Raw genomic sequence first — 19,446 nt, forward strand, 5'->3', positions numbered from 1 at the left:
GAACAACCTTGTGAGATAAGCAATTTTAGCCAATTTTACAAAGAAAACTAAGGTTAAAGAGAGATCGAGTGACTAAACCCAAATCTCACAGTTGTAAAATGGCAAAAATGGAATTCAGATTCATGTCTGTCCAATCCAGGAGACACTGAGACACTGCGGCATTAAGAATAAGAAGGAAGACTGAAAAAGGATTTGGGAATTTCCAAAGGGGCGTGTTACCAATTTACATAAGGCTATCTCACAAAATTGTTTAGAAGAAAGACATGATCTGGGTACCCATAGGCAATGAACTACCTGTTACTTTTTCTATAAGGTGATGGTGAGACTTGCCTGGCAAAGGTAGCTAGAGTCAATGAAACACTGTCTATGAAACAACCAAGAGGTAACCGCAACATCAATTCTTATGCCTCTCTGTGCCTTCCAGTATATACATTTCCTTAATCAAGATGGTCTAGCAACTCCTTCAAAATTCAGCCCACACTTTCAGACTGCCCACCTCTCAGCTACTGTCTGCTGAATCTGAAGTGGCCTGTGGCTACCTTGTGGGCCAGAGAAGATAAGGAGAGCCTTTGGTTTCCTCAACAATAAATTAAGAATCATAATCCTTGCCTAAACTATTTTGTATGAATGTTAAGAGCCTAAGAGCTTCCAATATAAAGATACTGTGCAAAATTTAAATCATTATGCAAATAATGCTATGATTAAAACTGGGAAAAGAGATGCTACCATATAAATGAACACACACAGGCACACACATTTAAACCCATAGAAATGACTGAGGTTGGTGGCCTGAGATCATGTCTGGAATCTTAGTGCTTAAGACTGAGACATTTAAGATTGAAAGTGCTTAAAAGAGACAGTGGGGTAGAAACAGCACAGTTCTGGGGGGCAGGAACCCAGGTTTCAGTACCAGCTCAGCTGTAACTCACTTATGAGAGCCACTGCTTCTAGCTTAGGTGTCCCTAAATGTAAACAGAGTAAAATGCCTTCTTGGGGGCGGGGGTGTGCAAGGCTGCTAGTAGAATGCCTTGCTCAGAACCTTATGAGGTGGGGCTCAGTATGCACAAGCTCTTTTTCTTTAGTCCTTTTATTCTGATTTTTAAAATCACAATGGAACATTTCTCCTTCTCAAATAATTGGCAGTGGCTGAACTGCATTGGATGCAGCACAGTGACCATGAGCTCCAGGATTGCTCTGAGCTACCAGGAGAACAAGCGAGCCTCATGGGGTGTTCCTCTGTGAATAATGGCCTGTTTTGACATGCCTGACACAGCTGATCATTAGGGTGCAGCAAATGGCTCTATGCAGAATGCTGATTTACCTACTCAGCAGTACCTTAATGTGCTTAAAGACCTGTAAGATCACCATGCCCATGCCTGGCTCCCCTGGGCCTAGAGGGAAGTGGACCTTGGGGACTTTCTGTGTTCGATAATCTTAACCCTGAGGAGGACAAGTGTGTGAACAAAGTGCTAACAATGCAAACAGTACTAAGTAATAATAATAATAATAATAATAGTAATAATAATAATAATAATAGTCACCTCTGTTTAAGCACTTACTATTTGTTTGCCAGGCACCATCCAAGGGTATTGCATGCATTCTCTCATTTGGCCTTTGCCCAACCCTCAGTGCTATCTTCCCATTTTACAGATGAGGACACTAAAGTTAAGACTCTCGCCACAGAGTTAGTAATATCCAGGCCATTTCATCACCCTGCAAACATGGAGCTCTTGCTCAGTCACCTACAATATCCTTCAAAGCAAAGGAAAGCACTGCCATATTCTGAGTGCATTGGAAGGAAGTTGTTTATAGAGAAATTCTGCAGTTAAAACCTTACCCCTTTGTACTTGGACAAAACAGTCTTCAGAGAAGATGTGACCTTCAGGATGGCGCACATGGGGGTGATGTTACTGCTTGCACACAGGCCCACCACCAGGACCTGCCATTCAGCCAGGAAAACAGGGCCATCTATGTCTCAGCCTTTTTAGATGACCTCCTGGGATCCACAAAGAAGGCAAGCCATGTCCAAGAACTCGCAGATGCTGAAAGGGGGAACCACGGCCAAAGTCGGGTCCCCACACTCTACCTCATCTCTCCATGGATCTGACTCTGCCCCAAGCCACAGGCAGTCAACTGACTTACTCCACTGTTCACTCTTTAAAAGATTTCCAGTCCTTAGGATGTCTCCTCCAGGGAGTTTGCAGCACATAGGGCTTTACTGTGCAAGTTCTGAAGCCAGAAAGACATGAGTTCAAGTCCAGAGCCCACCACACCTTGGCCCAAGGACATTGAACAAGTTACTTAGCTTCTCTGAACCCTTGGATGTAGCATCTGCAAGATGAGGCTGTTAACAGTAACTATCCTGGAAGGTTGTCCTGGGGAAGAACTGTGCTTGGCGTGTAGGAAAGAGCAAACTAATACTAGCAATGAAAGAAATGGATAGGGAAGTGAATAACTAGAAGCCACTAAGGTAGCATGGGGAGCCTGACTAGCCTCTGAGTGCTATTACTGGTTGTATGACCTTGGGTGGGTCATTTCACCCTCAGACATCTTAGTGAGAAAGTGAGCCTCCTGCTAGTCCTATCCTCAGATGAATGCCAGGATTTATGAGAGGCCTGGCAGAGGATCTATGAAATAGAAGCTTCCTTCCAGCTCTGCATTACCAAAAGCTGGGCAGGCCAGCCATCCTGGACACCAATCTGATCTGTACAGCAGTGAGATATGGATTCTCACAATGAGCATGACCCACAGTTCCTATCTTCCTTGCCTTATTGTTCTTTTCTCTGAAGTGAGCCTAACAGCCCCCTTCTCCCATATTTCTCTCACATGACTCATGTTTAGAAGGACAGGATTGGGAGTTCTGAGTTAGCTGAGGTCTGCCTCAGAGCCTGGGATTCATGTATGTTGCACAACACATGACCAACACAGTGCCATTTCTGAAGTGGAGCCCTGAGCCCAACCTAATCATGCAGAGGTGGGGCTGTGGTTCTGGGCCTAACTGAGAAGCTGCCAAAGCTTCCATTCTACTGAAGAAACTCACCCAGGGCTATTCTTTCCCAGGCCAGTGATGAGTCCCTGGCTACCATGAACTGGAGGGGTGCAGTAAGGGTAGGAGAGTGAACAGATTACTCTAGTACAAGAGCAGTCACCAGCCAAGTCCAGGCTAGGATACCAGAGAGCAGGATGCCTGAGCAGCATCAGAAAGACAGAGGAGCCAACACCAGAGCTGAAACCTAAAGATGAATGCAATTATCCAAGTTCCCTGAGTGGGTGGAGAAGGGCAGGATGGGAAGGAGCAGGGAGAAGTATCCCTAAGACAGCTTGGTCCTTTATGACTATAATTCCTGGGGATCTGTTTACCTCTACTCCCCTCAACATCATATATCTTATTACTGATAGGAGTCAGGAGGCTGGAGCAAGTTGTTTGTTTCTAATGTGGACAGAGAAATTCTGTGAGGCATAATAACCAGAGTTCTCCTGGCCCAAGGTGATAAGGTAGGAAGGCCTCGGCAGGGAGGGTCACTTCGCCCTCCCTATCTTATTCTATTCTGTGTTGGTATAACAAAATAGTTGAAGTTGGGTAACTTGTGTAGAAAAATGGTTCACTTCAGCTGACAGTTCTGGAGTCTAAGAACAAGGTGCCAGCATCTACTTGGCTTCTGGTGAGGTCCTCATGCTGCATTGCAACATGGTAGAAAGCAGAAATGGAAGTAGTATGTGCAAGAGGAGCACATGTGTGAGAGAGAGGGAGGAGAAGCAGATCTCCCTTTTATCAAACCACTCTCACGGTAACTCACCCAGTCCTACAAGGCCTGACTCACTCCCTCAAGACCTAGCCCAATCTCTCTCCAAGGAAAATCATTACTCCCATGTCCTAATCACCTCCCATTAGGCCCTACCTCTCTCAGTGCTGCTACATTGGAGACCAAGCTTCTGACATTCAAGCCTTTGAGAGACAAACCATAACCCTGCCTTCTCATGGAGCCAGCCAGCCTTTGTCCCCATGGCCCAGGTACCTTCAGAACACCCACCATCTGGAGCCTCTCAAACCTAGTTCCCTCTGGGGACTCATTGCTAATAGCATGGTTGGTGGATATCAACGCTGAGTAAACTCACCTCAAGGTTCAAGACAAGTGAATTGTTTGGTTGGTCTTATTTTAAAGACAGAAGCTGGGACAGCTTTGATTCCCCTCTGCATCTCCCAACTCCAGGATCTGTCTCTGACCTGAGACTCTGTATCCCTGGGTCACACAGGCAGGTGAGGTTAGGAAGGGCCCTTCCTACCGCTGGGAAGTTTTTGGTTTGTTTTTTTTTCTTTAATTTTATTCTATTGGTGCATTTTAGGTATACAATACAATGACATTCATCATTGGAAATTTGCACCTTTACATAATCTCTCTTGGTTCTTATTTTTCCCTTTCCCCTGCCCTCCCTTCAACCCCTCCATCCCTCCCTATTTACAAAGAGTTTGTTTCCATTTTTTGATTTTCTCATATTAATTCCATTTCCTTCTTTCCTTTCCCCTACCCCTCCCACTTCCCCTTCCCCTTTGCACCTTTTCTTCCTATTTCACATTATCTATTATACCTTTTAGGCCTTATTTACACTCTCAGTTTCTCACACCAGAGAACTATTCGGTATTTATGCCTGTGTGTCCTATTTATTTCACTTAAGAGTATCACCTCAATGTGCATCCATTTAGCTATAAATATCTCTAATTTCTCATTCTTTATGGCTGACTAGTACTCCACTTTGTTAAAAAAAGCCACATTTTCTTTATCCAGGTCTCCAGTTGATGGGCAATTGGGCTGCTTCCAAGTTTTAGCTATTACAAATTGTGCAGCTATGAACATGGGTACACATATATCACTCTGGTATGATTCTTTTAATTCTTTGGCGAAGATACCCAGCAGGAGAATAGCTGGGTCAAATGGGACTTCCAATCCTAGTTCTTTGAGGTATCTCCATACTGATTTCCACAGTGGTTGCACCAGTCTACACTCCCACCAGCAGTGGAGCAGGGTTCCTCTTTCCCCACAGCCCCGCCAGCATTTGTTACTGGTTGATTTCATGATAGCAGCCATTCTTTCTGGAGTGAGGTGGAATCTCAGTGTTGTTTTCATTTGCATGGGAGGTTTGGGTAATGTCAGCCTCACATGTACTGAAATTCCCACCTTCCCTGGGCTTCCCGGGGAATCAGCCCTTCCCTCAGACCACAGGCCCAGAAGTAATGTTAACACCGTGTTGTCCCCTTTCTTGGTCTCCAAGGCTTTTGCTCTTTAGCTTTTAGCTTCTGTGGGTTATAACACTGGCCTCACTAAACACCAAATAACTCTATGTGTATTGTGTGGGCAGGAGTCACACTTCCCTTTTGACAGGGGAAGCTATGGCTCTTTGCCCAGGCAAGTTCCTTCTGGAAAGGGAAAAAGATGTTTTTCAGGTGAATTAGATGAGCTCTGCATTCTGTTGGGGTGGCAGTTAGGCCACTAACGCTTTTAGTTATAGTTTGTCCTCCTTTGAAACGATAAACAATGGCAGAATAAAAATCACAATAAAAATCCCCTATAATCTAATAATGCACTATTATCAACATTATAATAGAGTTTTCTCTCATCATTCAGTCATTTGAACTTTGTGTTCTTTTTCCACTTAACTTTATGTCATGTTCATTTCCCCACTTCACAACAGCACACTGCCCCTCCATGGCCAGAATATTCCCTAAGAGGCATATTCAGATTGACCATGTCCTTGTAGTTAGGTGTGGCTGTGTGACTGTCAGGAGCTAGCCTGGCTCTGGTTTTCTTTTCTTTTCTTTTTTTTTTTTTTTTTTTGTACCAGGGATCAAACTCGGGACCTCGCACTTGTGAGGCAGGTGGTGGAACCACTGAGTTAAATCCCTGGCCCCCAGTTTTCTTTTTAATATATTAATGAATATAGTACAAAAGTAATTGTTTAAGTTTTAACTTAGCTTCTCAGGAGTGCTTCTATCAGGCCAAAGTCTATAGGTATTTTGAGGCCCAAGACACATTTTGCCAAGCATCTTTTAACAGTTTTAATGGCTTACCCCAGCCCCAGCAATGGGAGGGAGCTGCCTTCCCCCTCACACACACATAGACATGAGGGTCTCCATGCATTCAGCAGACTCAGCATTTGGGCTGTATTTTCTGAAGAGGTGAGAATTTGGTTCCTATGGTAAAGTGTTCACTGGAATGGAAAGTCCTTCACTCTAGTACCACCTACAGTCAAGGTCCCTTTACTTAAATAAATCAGTTTTGAACCTTACAACCATTAGATTAAAGAGATTTATATAACTAGAGTATGAAAAGTATACATAAGCGATCTTTTAAAAAAGACTGAAAATGTGCATGAAAAACTATTCTTTTCCATTGTAGAGGCTTTTCAAAGGCATAAAAGTAAAGAGTCTTAAAGAACAGCTGCTCCATCTAATACCAATAATACATTTGTCTCAAGATAAGAAAATCGCCTGGAAAATGCTCATGTTTATTGGACATAAGAGAGAAGCGTTTCTATAAATCTGAGAGAAAGTACCCTAGTTGGTTGAGTTAATGATTTCCCCTGTGGGAGAATTATCTTTCAGAAGAACTGCTCTAAACTGCCTGATGCACCTTTCTGCACATTTACGGCACTGATCCTTTCAGACATGTTCTGTTGGGGAGCTGAGGGTCTTCAGGGCTGAAGGGTTGAGAAAGCAAGGTAGAAAGCTGTCCTGGTTCCTGAACACCATATCGTTCACTTCAGCTTTGGCTGCTGAGCCCACGGCCCCACTGGAGGGCTTGGAACCAGGGTGTGAGGAAGGAGAGGATTATCACAGGCTTTAAAGAGGTGATGCCTGACCCTAGCAAGATCAGACTCACTATTACATTCATAGGACAAGTCCTGCTCCAGAGTGGGAATGGGACATAAACACATCAGTAAATAATCTGGGGGAGAGTGTATGATGGAGGGGCCTGGGGCAGACTCTTCATCAAGGTGAGCCTGAGAAGGCCTCCTTTACAGCTACCCAGGAGATGGCTGAAGGGAGGGAAGGGTCAGCCACAGGAAGGGCAGGGACTAGACTCCAGGCAGAGGGAATAGTAAGAACAATGGGATGAAGGCTGAACCAAAGATAGGGATACAGGCAGATCCATCCCCTCCCACTTTTGCTTTTGTAGTTAATTATCTCTTTGTAATAGAATTAAAAGGTAATAAAATGCAGTGGTGAAAATAAAATATGGTAAATGGAAAAGGGTCAGTAATAAAGGAAGAGAGGAGATTCCTTGTATTTGTAATTGAGTTCAGAGTTTGTATTTGTTTCTTTTTAAATGGTGCCTGTGTGTAATTGTTTTTAATTGGAAAAGACAATGCCAAATAATTTAATGCTCAAAATGTATGTGCCTATTATGTGTCAGGCACAGGGCTAAGTAGGTTGCATTTGTTAACTCATGTAAACCCTATAAATGACTCTGAAATAAGGGTTTGCATCCATAAACTGACAGGAAAGGAGATGACTTGCAGAACATGATACTAAGGAGCGGGGCTGATATCCACACCCAGGACTGACCCCAAAGCCCTAGTTCCTAGTGGTCCTGTAGTGAGGCCTCCCTCTGTGATAATTAATGAATATTCCCATTCTGCAGATGAGGCTCAGAGAGGTTAAGAAACATGCCCAAGGTCAGTCAATTGGCAAGGCAAGACCAGCTCCATAATTCATTGGTCCCAGTGTAAATGGAAATATGGATCCTTTGTTCTGAAATTATTAAGAACGTACAATAACAGTGATAGCAATCCAATAATCCAAGCATGGAGCCCCCTCCAATTGCCAGAGCACCTCTGCAATGTAGACTTAGGTTATCTTCATTTTTCTGATGCTCAGAGAAGCTCTGTAATTTATTCTAGACCACACAACCAACAAGCAGCAGAGCCAGAGCTCACACTGGAGTCTGTCCAGCTACAGAGTTAACACTCTTGAATTGAAATGAATTGAATTAACTAAACGGAGCATCCCTTTGCATGGTCCTATCAGAAGCAACAACCTGCATATGGTAGATTGATCAATGGGTGGCTATCAGGAGTGCTCTGCAGCTCTAAATGAACAGTAGGCAGAACTCAGGTGTTGACTGACCATTCCAAAGCTCAGTCTGGATATTTAATGCCCTCACTAAACACCTATTTATGGCTCTGGCCTGGTCCTGACTTGAAATCCAAATCTCTTAGCCAGCATATACCCTCTAACTTCCACTTACCTCTACAATTCATCTCTTATTCCTAACCAGCCCACCCCAACTTGGATGCACTTGATAGCCAGTAAAGATGATGTGCTCCCTGCTGAACAATGACACTACCTTAGCTTCTTCCAGCAGAAGGGGAAGAATCTGGGTACTCACATCAAAGCTACCCATCCTTTACAGAAAGGCTAGAGAGCTGTCAGATGGTTGATGCCTGCATGACCTGATTAGAATGTCAGCTTCTTGAGGAGCTCATGCTCAGGGGACCCCTTTCCCATCCCCATCTCTCAGCATCCCAATATCCAGCCACCCACCTTATGTAAATCCAGTAATTTCCTAGAAACCCTAATGCTTCTTCAGCTGCTAAAAGCTGAGGTCAGGAAGAGCATGGTTAAGGAATGAAGAGTCTTTGACATGCCTACATCTTTTCCTTTCATCCCTTTCATCCTGCAGAATTGGAACAACAAACCTGAATATCTTGAATTATGTGAGCCCCCAAAGCCTGCGCTGTCCAGAAGTCTCAGATTAGCTTTTTATCCACCTCTAGGCAGCTAATATGAAAGTTCCGAGTTGTTAGTATTCTCCTGATAAGAAAACATACGTTCCCCCAAATTTAGCAGGAGTTATAATAAAATCATCATGTTTCTAAATTCTTAATCCACAAAGAAGACCCTTAAATCCCAATGGCATTCTAATATTTGCTTTTTCAGGAATACTTACAGGGCAATTTAGGCCTGATTATTAAAACAGCAGGCAGTCTGTTTCCTTTCTGTTCACTTAAGAAAAAAATCAAACCATGATTCATAAATTAGTCTCTGAACCTTTTATAAATTATGAAGATTTTCTTTCCAAGCAGGGTAGTTTAGTGAAGTTTGGGAAGCTTGTGAACCAAGGAAATTTTTTTTAGAAGTACTAGCAATTGAATCCAAGCCCTTTGCACTGAGCTACATGCTAGCCCATTTTATTTTATTTTATTTTATTTTATTTTAAGATAAGGTCTTGCTAAGCCACTAAGTTGAAAGGTTGGCTTCAAACCTATGCTCCTTCTGTGTCAGCCTCTTAGAGCGCTGAAATTGCTCATGTGCCACTAGGCCCAGCTAGGATGTTCCTTAATGTGGTATATCATTTAATACAAGCTATACAGATATATGAGAATTGACAAGATTGGCTTACAATGGCCACCCACAGAGTCAGGTATGGAAGAGTGCAAAAGGCCTGTCTGTGCACTGAGGATCCGAAGGATCCCGTTGAAGGCCTAGAGCTCATTATAGTGTCTCATGTGAGGGCTGAAGGGTTTATGCCAGAAGGCTGCAGATGGTACTGGAGGCTGAAGAATCTGCTCTGGAACCCAGGAGACTATGTCCAAGGTGAAAGCAAAGACTGGAGCTCCTCTGAAGGAAGAGAAGCAATTCTTCCTTCTTCCTTTCCCTTTTATACCATTCTGGGGATAATCCTCCCTAAGGTGGATCTCCCACATTCAGAGTTATGCTGAGCCAATTTAGGTGGGTGTTTCTTACTCAAGTTGACGCAATCAGTCAACCATCACACGTGGCTTCATGGGGAGTTCACTCTCACAGGCCCTCAGCCTCTGTTATCTCCTTTAATGCTCAAGACAAGCCTAGGAACAGAGGAAATTATCTGGAATCTGCAGACAAGACAATGGAGGCTATGAGATGACAATTGCTTTGACAAGTTTATAAAACTGCATTTGGGGGAACTGAGGTTCAAGTCCAAATCACTGGGGACTTAAGCATCAAAGCAAAGCTCCAGTCCCTACAAATTGCACTCAAAGCCAGGCAGTGATGAGACCAACCACACTCCTTATCATCTATCAACATCAGGATTATCCTTTTAAAAAAGTTAGTGTGAATTGAATATTCAAAAGGGAATCTGTATGAGTTATAGTTGTTCTTGGTTCTGAAAAATCCCCAGATAGAAGAGCTTTTGTAAAAGAGTTGTGTTACTTTAGCCAAGTCACAATAACTCAGCTATGGTTTTATTATTTGTACAATTATGGTAGTAATACCCCTTCACTGGAGCCTCAGAGGATTAAACAAAAGAGTAGATATAAAATGCTTGATAATGTTGTAGGTGCTTAACATTTGTTATTTCTTGAAATTAGTATTATTTAATAAATGATCATTTTAAAATAACATCTATTGAACATGTTCTTTATGTTTGGTGCTGAAATGACCATTCATTTAATCTCCCCTCCCCCAAAATCTTGGTGGTAGGTATACATTTTACAGAAGAAGAAACTGAGACTCCAGGAGGCTAAATGATTTGCCAAAAATTTTACAGTGAGTGCTAAGTCTGAGATTTATATCCCAGTCTGCTGAATTTCAAAGTCATACCTATGACTACCTTGCTGTCTTAGCCTCCTGAAAATGAAGAGGAATAGACATTTCATGTGCAAGGGGCTGAATTAGGTGGTTTGCCTCTTGCTCTCTTAATCCCCACTCAAATTCCTTCTGGAAAAGTGGAAGGTGTTTGTGTACACTTCCTACTCTCTCAAGGACATTGTGCTCAGAAAGCTTCATTGATTTTTTTTTTTTTTTTTACTATATAGTGGCAATTTTGCCAGTGCCTCATAACCCTCAAAAACAAGCCTCAAGGGGTCACCAAAGTAACTGGCAGCTTTAGGAATAAAGCTCCTCCACACCTGATTTCTCCCTGAAGGCAGAGAGGACCCTACCCCCAGCCAAGCGTGGCCAGAGGATGGAAACTGCAGGATTGTGCTTTCACAGGCTTTCCTGTTGTGATTTACTTGCTGGATGCTGGTTAGTTTGCACTCTTCTTGAAAGAGATTTGAGATGGAATTTTGCATCAGAAATACCTACCAAAATATATAGATTCAAAAGAAATGATTACAGAGCCTATGGAATAAAGGGAATCAATACCAAGAGTGTCTTGGGTGTCTTCAGGGACAAGACCTCCCTACCCTGTGACCAACTAGAACAGATATTGTGACAGGGCTCTTACTGGCTAAAAGTAAGGGCTAGTTCTTTGGGGCTCACACTGAGGCTCCCCATTTATTAATTTGCAACACTATAGAAAGTGAATGATCCTGGAGTGGGGAGGAGAATAGGCTCCCTCCTTGGTGCTATCTCTTGTTATTGGGAAGCAGAACACCATATTCAGTTTTGGACCAATCACCTTCTCAAGAACAAAGACAACTGAACATGTTGTGTGCTTCTATGAGGATGGATGGATCTGTAAATTGAAGGTGGTAGATAGGGTCAGTGCAGAGGAGCTGCAAACAAGCCTGGATTCTATCTGCAGCTCAAGGAGGGGTGGGTGGGCAGCAGTCAGGGTGAGGTGGCTGGGGCTCCACAGATCCGCCTGCAAGTATTTTGTGCATTCTGATGTTATAGAGGGTTCAAAAGCAAACATCACAATCCCTGTTGTGAAGGAGTCTACAGTTACTGAGGGAGATAGGCACATGAATGGATATTCTCACTATCATATGTTATATGATTTATTCACACTTTGTACTGCAAGCCAGTGAGCATCTACTTTATGCCAGGGACCATGCAGCATGATAGGGATTCGGAGTCATCCCAAAGCTTGGGTCTACTGCTGCAGTCTAATGTTGCCCATGCTGTGGGGGCACAGAGTACACTTACTCAGACTGAAGAAGTACTGCATGGAGGAGGTGACAAGAGGGAAGGTGAAAGAAAAGGAAACTCCATGTAGAAGGAACAGCATGATCAAATGCACACAGGCATGAATAATTTGTACCTAGGATGCTACACACCTGGCTGGCTGTGGACAACTGCTTGTGGCCCAGTGACTTTCAGATACACCTGACAAGAAGCCTTCCTTTGCTTCAGTGGTTTGTACTAAGGGTGAAACTTGGGGCCATGCTTTCATCCTGCAGGAGGTGATGGCCTAGTGACCAGGCCTCAACTCCTGGGGGCTGTGATCAGGTATATTCTCCTTTCATGTGCAGTCACACTCATCCAAACATCCTTCCTTTGTAAGTTCCCTAGGGATGAACCTCACAACCATGATGTGCAAACTCTGCTCATGCATACTCTGAAAAACCCCCAAAAGTGCAGCCATAAGACAAAGGGGCTCAGACTTAAACCCAGATTATATATTTATCTGGAACATGGCAGGGGTGCAGCACAGGGAGGCATTCCCCTCTTCCTTGTCATGGGATGACATTGATCAGGTACCTGCTATGTACCCAGAATCCACTGTCACACTCTATCCTCATTCCAACTCTGTGAGGTCAGTGCTATGGTCCTTATTTTACTGATATGGTGCCTGAGGCTTGGAGGCCTTCAGTAACCTGCCCACGAACTTCCTGCCCTCCTAGGGTCAAACCAAGATCGCTGTGGTCTGTGCTTCTCCAAGGCTTCCTGGGAGCAAGTTCATCTTTGGCATTCAGACTTCAGTACAGATGTGGACTCTGCATCTGAAGTGTCCCCTGTCTCTCACCTTCTGCTGCACTTACTCTCTTATAATAGGAGAACACAGGCCTATTCACTACCTAGCTCTTTCTCCTGGTTCCTCACCTGTTTGCTGCTATGTCCCTTGGTACTCCAAGGAAAACCTGGCACACGGAATCCCCAAATAAGTGGTTGTTCTGGCTGTTCCCTAAGCTCAGCCTTCTCCACGGGACTGGGATCACCATGATGGTTGCCAGTGGCCCGCTGGGAGTATGCACAGGCTCCTGGTGGCTTCAGACTGACACAGAGTCCCACAAATGCAAGACTTACTGAGTTTCTCATGGGTGAGAACAGGCAATTTTATACATTTTCAATTCTAATTTGGCCAAAGGTTGCTGATGGCAATGTTGTATGTGACAAACACCTGGGGTCTGTAAATGGATAGTACTCATAACTACATTCCTTGATGGCTCCATTCACTGTTTCACACTCAAGTCTGGCTGAGGGCAGTTGCACAGCCTCTCAGAACCACATCCTTGCCAAGCATGCAGTGCCCATGTTGTCAATAAGCATGCATTACCAGGCTCTGTGCATCACCTTGGATGTCTCTGACTCTCAGTCATTGCTGCTTTTATGTATCAAATCCATTCCTGTGCGCACACACTCTTAGTGTTTATTTTTGTTCATTGCACTGTTCTTGTATGGTGCCATTTTCATTGTGCCTTTGTTTCTCTCCTATGGTTTATTGTCTTCCAATTAATTTTCCACAGAAAACTGATGATAAGATCATCAGCCCTACCTCAGCAAGTCAAAGCCCTGACTGTTTGAGTATCCTTGCACCCTGCTTTGTGATCTCATCTCATCCTCAAATGACTATGCTTGCTTCTGTTTTAAAATATGACATATGTGTTTCTGAAAATCATCAAGTGAGGCAAAGTGGAGGGGATAGGGAGAGAAGCACAGCACTCAAAAATGTCACCATTGATGTATAAAAAGGGGAAAAGACAGACAGCAGTTTTATGCAAGCACTGCAGTATGGCACCTGACCTTGAGCAGACTTGATATTTGCTGATGGAAATGGACACATCCACACCTGCAGTCACAACTTTCTACCTGTTCCCGAGAACCTCCTTACCCTCCACAACAACACAGCAGCTGCAACCCTGCCAGCTCCACTTCCACCAGCAAATAAAGGTCAAGCACCATATTCATTGTAGCACTTGTGTAAAACTGTGCTAACATTTTCTTTTTCTCCCTTTTTGATTCATCACTGGTGGTGCTTTTGAGGGTTGTACCTCGTTCTATTTCTTGCATAGTACATGGTGAACTAAGAAACTGGTAAATATTTGAGATGTGCACTTTTGTGTGTTGTATATTCCTATGGGGCTCAGTTCAGCTGGGTGTAGCTTTCTGTATTTGCATAGTCTATCTCAGGGTCAAAATCTTATATCAGTAAATACAAAATTTCCATAATCCTCAAACTGTTCCTTAATATATTTGTTGAGACAAATAATTTATTGGAACCCATTCACATTTTCGAAACAGGTGTTCTGGTAGGACTGACCACATCTCATTTACTTTTCATTATCTCCTTGTTTATTCAGACTGGACCAAGAGGATTGAGTACCAGCCTGGTTCGGGGAGTCTGCCCTTATTCCCCAGCATCCACCTGGAGACGTGCGATGGAGCTGTGTCCTCTCTCCAGGTCACCGCAGAGCTGCAGACCAACTACATTGGGAAGGGCTGTGACCGGGAGACATACTCCGAGAGATCCCTTCAGAAATTATGTGGTAGGTTTTCCTGGTTAGGATTTGTTGAATGAATTGCTGTTAAATGATATATACCAAAAAGGATCTCTTATTATATTAGGAAATAATCACCCCTCCCCACTTTCATCAGTGTATGCCACTCTTGGGTAGATGTTTACTTATAGCAAAGAATGAGACAGCCTAGCTTTTGGCATCAGGGCTGATTCAGACTATTTGTTAGCTGTGTGGCCTTGGTCAAGTAGAAAGGTGAAATCTCTGCTCTTCATTAGTAAAAGAGGAATCAAAGAGCACAGCATGTTTAAAAACACCTAGCTCAGAGCCAAAAGGCAAGCACACTCCCTTTTGCTCTGCTATAGAGAACCACCTGGCCAGGGCCAGTATGAAGAGCACTGTCAGGCACTTGGGGAAGGGGTTGTTCTCCACTCCACCTGGCCAGGTACCTAATTTCCAAGGCTCACCGAAAAAAAAAATGTAGAACTCTTGTTCAAAAATTATTAAAAATTTGGAAAGAGCAAAGCATTAAACCAAATGCCTACAGCTAAGCTTGGGACCCTGTGCAACTGCTTAGGTCACATGCCAGTGAAGGAAGGTCTGGCTATCCACAGCAGCAAGGGGCTTGGGTGGGGGTGGGAGTGGGAGAGTAAGATACTCATGTGTGCTTGGGGGGCTTTTTGCAGGTCAGGAATTAGGAAACCAAGCTAATGGAGGATGCTATGAAAGATGAGTGTGAGGAAAGCCTAGTTTTATTTAAAGCCTGTTGTGAGTTTCTTTATGTGTGGTTTTTTGTTTTTGTTTTGTTTTTTGTTTTTGTGTTTTTGGTATCAGGGATTGAATTCAGGATCTTGTGCTTGCTAGGCAGGTGGCAGCACCACTGAGCTAAACCCCAAGCCCTGTGTGTGTTTTTTAATTGAGTTAAAAAAAAAAAACACTGCCCCTTCACTATGGGCAGGATGTTATTCATTCCATTTTAGAGATGGAAACTTTAGAGTCCGGAGTATGAAATAACTTGTTTAAGTTTACACAGACAGAAAATGACAGCCAGGACTTGCAGTTAAGTCTTTAGCTCAGCAACTGCATGGGCCAGCCAGGTCCCGGGAGCTAGAATACAACTCTCCAGGGAATCTGTAGAAGGAGAGGATGTGCATCCTATGAGGTGGGGATGGCCCCACAGGCTGGGTGAGCCAGACTGCTGACGGGCCCCCTTCATCTCACACCTGTGCACAGCTCATTGCTTCCTTATTCTCTTCAAGAATATGCAAGGATTCATATTTAACTCCCAAACCATGCCATGGGAGCTTAGTATAGGGATTACTCCTATGTTGGAACTGTATCTGGAGGTAACTGCACCTCCTCAAGAAGAAAGGGAAACTCCACAATGCATAATGTAGCCTGCTGTCCCTGGAAAGATCCCCACCCCTATTATCTTTGGGGTAGTTTTCTCCCTCACTCATACCCTTTCACTGACACTGCTCTTTCACAAATAACCATGTAAAAGCTTTAGAACCAAAATAAATCGATTGGGTGTCATCACATCCTATTCACCATGTCACCAGGCTGACAGGGAAGGCCTGTGGGCATACAGACCCTTCAGGAACCAGGTAGCTGCCTGGAGAAAACACCACAACTCCAATATTACAAAAAAACACCTCATAAAAATCGATATAAGGTAACTGCAATATTCAGAAAACTGCCTCCAGTCCTCTCCTTCCCTCTGCATGCACAGATGCTATCTAAGACGATCTCTTACTTTGAATGAATATCCCATTTCATTTCCCATGTAGTACCTGGATTATGAGTCAACCCAACCCCATGCCACTGTGGGTTAGAGTCATTTCCTAAACTCCTCCAGGTTAGAAGGAGATGATGGAATCAGCTTGTTAAAGATCAGATAGGCCCAAGGCCACTGGCTTGTGATGTGATTTTGAATGTTTCTGCAGAGAGATAGGAGATACAGAGGGTAAGAAGGATGTTCTAAGGGAAGATGCTTCTGAGCCAAATTGTGTGTGGTGTTTTCTCAGAGCACACTCCATCTGGGCTGCCAGCCTGGCCTTGCAGAAAAGCAGGCTAACTCAGCTTCCTTGCAAGGTGAAACTTAATCTGATGCTGGGAGCTGCCTTTTGAGTGAGAAAAATCTGGTTCCTCTCTGATGACCTTCCTAGTAGCATTGCCCACCACATTTCTGGGAACCTTGTCCCAGTAGCTCTAGTGGCCAGGCCAGTCTAGCCTCATGTCAGGAGAATGACTCTTGATTTGCACTGGTGAGAGCCCAGGGAAAAAGGGCAGAAGCAAAGAAGTGAAACCCCAGAGCCCAGGCTCTTTCCAAACTCAGAGGAAAATGCAGGCTGGATGTCTCCCAAGATGGATCTTGGGTCACAAATCACTGACTCCTGTGGGCACCGTGGGTTTTAGAGACAAGCTTCTGTGTGTATTCATGGGATGAAGGAAAAGCTTCTTGCTATGCTTCCCAACTAGAGAGCAGCCATGACACTTTAAGCCTCAGCATTCATGCATTTTTCATCCTACAAATCTGTATTGACTTTTGAGGGAAACAGGGAGACCAATTAGGAAGTTATTGCCATAGTCTAAGCAAGAGATAATGAGTTCTGAACCAGGGGAGTGGCAGTAGGGATGAATTTAAGACAGATTTAAGAGGCAAAATCAGCGAAGTTTAATGATTGATTAGCTGTCAAGAGTGAGAAAGAAGGAATCTAAGCAGATTCTAGTTAAGCATCTACCTGGATGAGGGTAAACCAAAACTAGAAATTCAGAAATGAGAGCAGATATAGGGCACAGTTATGACAATCACACCTTACACAGGTGTGAGTGCCAAAGTTTACCCTGCCTCTTAGCCCTCCTAATGATCTGTCTTCCCCCACCTCATCCATTGTTATAGCCTGGTTTGTCCTCCGCTTTGGTCTCTCTGTTGGGTTTGTTCTCATCCCCAAGCCTGTGATCATGTTTTCCACCACAAGATGATCTCTTCTGTTCTCTTCTCTTCTCTTCTCCTCCCAAATGTTCTTCCCTGCAATCACTGGTCACCTATTTCTATGTATAGCAGGGGTCTGCCCTGCAGTGTTTCTGTGGTGGCTACAGTTCTGGAGCTCTTTCTATGATGCTGTAGCTGTTCAGTAACCTGGTCACTGCCTGCTAATTCCTCCTGTGGTAGAGTCAACTCATGAAAGGCAGCAAGAGAATCAACACTGTTTAAGGGGAAAGCAAACAATAGTGGGTATCAGACCTACCATGAGAAAGGTTGAGCAGATGCAGCAGCCTTGAAATGGCTTATTTGGGTCTGCATGTCAGAAATATTGCTTCCTGAGATTAATACTTGGAAACACTTCCATTTGGCTGTAGACAAAGCCAATGGAGGGCCCTGAGCCTGTGTCTCCTTTACATGTGGACCAAATGTAACCTAAGATTGTTCTCACTGCCCTAACTTTATACAAACCCAGGCTTCTTGGAGAAGTTGGCCAACTACCTGTGACTTGTTTCAAATTCAGGGACATAAGTGAAGAACCTATCATCTCAGAACCAGGCTTTCCAGAGGGGAATTGTCACAGTGCTGCGTAGAGTATGAAAAGCATGAAGAATCCTTCAGGGATACCTCTCAGCCAAATTAAACTTGACATTAACAACTATCCAAGAAAAGGTCCACTTCAATGACCCTACATCACTGCTCATTACAGGAAATAGAAAAGTACCTTGTAATGTTTGTGCCCTTTGTAGCACCACAGTCGGGGTCTGCTTCTCCAGTGACCACAGGGCTCCTGGCAGCTGGCCACTACTTCCTGCACACAATGCCAGTGCAGCTGCTCTGTTTGTGAGCAAAGACTTCCAGGAAAATTCCTGTTGAAGGAAAAGCCACAAAGTGTGTGGGTGCCATTAAAATCAAGTGCTTCATATGTCAGAGCAGTACAAGCGACCAGACCTTAAGTTGTCTGTGGGATATATACACTTATTAGCCAAGAGATTTTCATAGAGGACATATATATCCATTCAGTCATATAATTTTACTTCAGCAACTATTGGTTGCCTGTCCAAATGCTGAACTAATTCTTTTTTTTTTTTTTTTTTTTGGTACCGGGGATCAAACTCGGGTTGTTGCACTTGTGAAGCAGGTGATGGAACCACTGAGCTAAATCCCCAGCCCACTAATTCTTGAAATAATATAGAGATTAATAAAACTACTTAGCAGTTCAGTCTCCTGGGGAAGACAGATATATTAAAAAGTTTCGGTGCAATTTTTTTAGGAACTCTGAAAGTAAGTAGTTTTCTAGTATAACTTGCAGTTTAAAAGAACTTGTTCTAAGAATAACTATCAGAGGCTTTGATACCCTCAGAAGAGCAAAAGCCCAGGACGCTATCGTGAATGTCTCCAAGATACTGTCAAAGTTCTGGGGCTTCTAGGAGTAAGAAAATTAGCCCCTTAGTCATGGCCACTGCTTCCATGATCAGAGCTGAAGGAAAACAGGGGAACACATGCTGGAATTCAGACTAAATCACTAATTGTGTCAGCAAAGAGCTGCATACCATGATTCAGGGATGACGATTGTAATCAGAGGGCCTCTTTCTGGATATACTTATTTCTTGGAAGTCATTTAGCAATGACCATACTACATGCCCTCCTCTATTAGGAAGGAGGATTTTTCCTGCAGTGGCCTTGCCCAATCTGGTCAGCAACTGGGTAGGTATCCACAGCCCTGCCCAGAGAATCTCTCTGGTCACCTTTCATCCATAGCCCAACTTTCTTCACTTAGAAATTCAAATTTGTGGTTCCAAGACCTCAAGGGAATACCTCCTATTCAAGATTCTAGAGATGGAATGATAGTCTGATTGTAGGTCCAACAGTTTTTGAAATCATGAAAAGATATCAGCAAATCCTCCTTGCCAGTATTTCTGGAATGCAAATAGAGAAATGAGAATTGTAGCTGTTGATATTAATCACTTACACCAATAATGAGTCAGGATAAGAAAGGTTATGCTGCAGTAACAAATGCTCTCATAACCTCATTGACTTAAAATAACAAAGGTTTATCATTCCTACTACATGTCCTT

At 43.6% G+C, this 19,446-nt stretch overlaps 1 protein-coding gene across 2 annotated transcripts in view; it reads left to right on the plus strand.

The window, feature by feature from the left end:
* Positions 1 to 19,446, plus strand: part of Clstn2 (calsyntenin 2) — a 615,455-nt gene that overhangs the window by 494,059 nt on the left and 101,950 nt on the right. For both annotated transcript variants that reach the window (XM_021250694.2, XM_087186235.1), the window contains one exon: positions 14,227 to 14,412. In XM_021250694.2, the coding sequence (XP_021106353.1) occupies positions 14,227 to 14,412 (186 nt within the window). The remainder of the gene's footprint in view (positions 1 to 14,226; positions 14,413 to 19,446) is intronic.

This window comes from Heterocephalus glaber, unplaced genomic scaffold, assembly GCF_053883595.1.
Source record: "Heterocephalus glaber isolate CG9 unplaced genomic scaffold, H.glaber_assembly_v1.0 deba00001504, whole genome shotgun sequence".
NCBI classification, from domain to species: Eukaryota; Metazoa; Chordata; class Mammalia; order Rodentia; family Bathyergidae; genus Heterocephalus; species Heterocephalus glaber.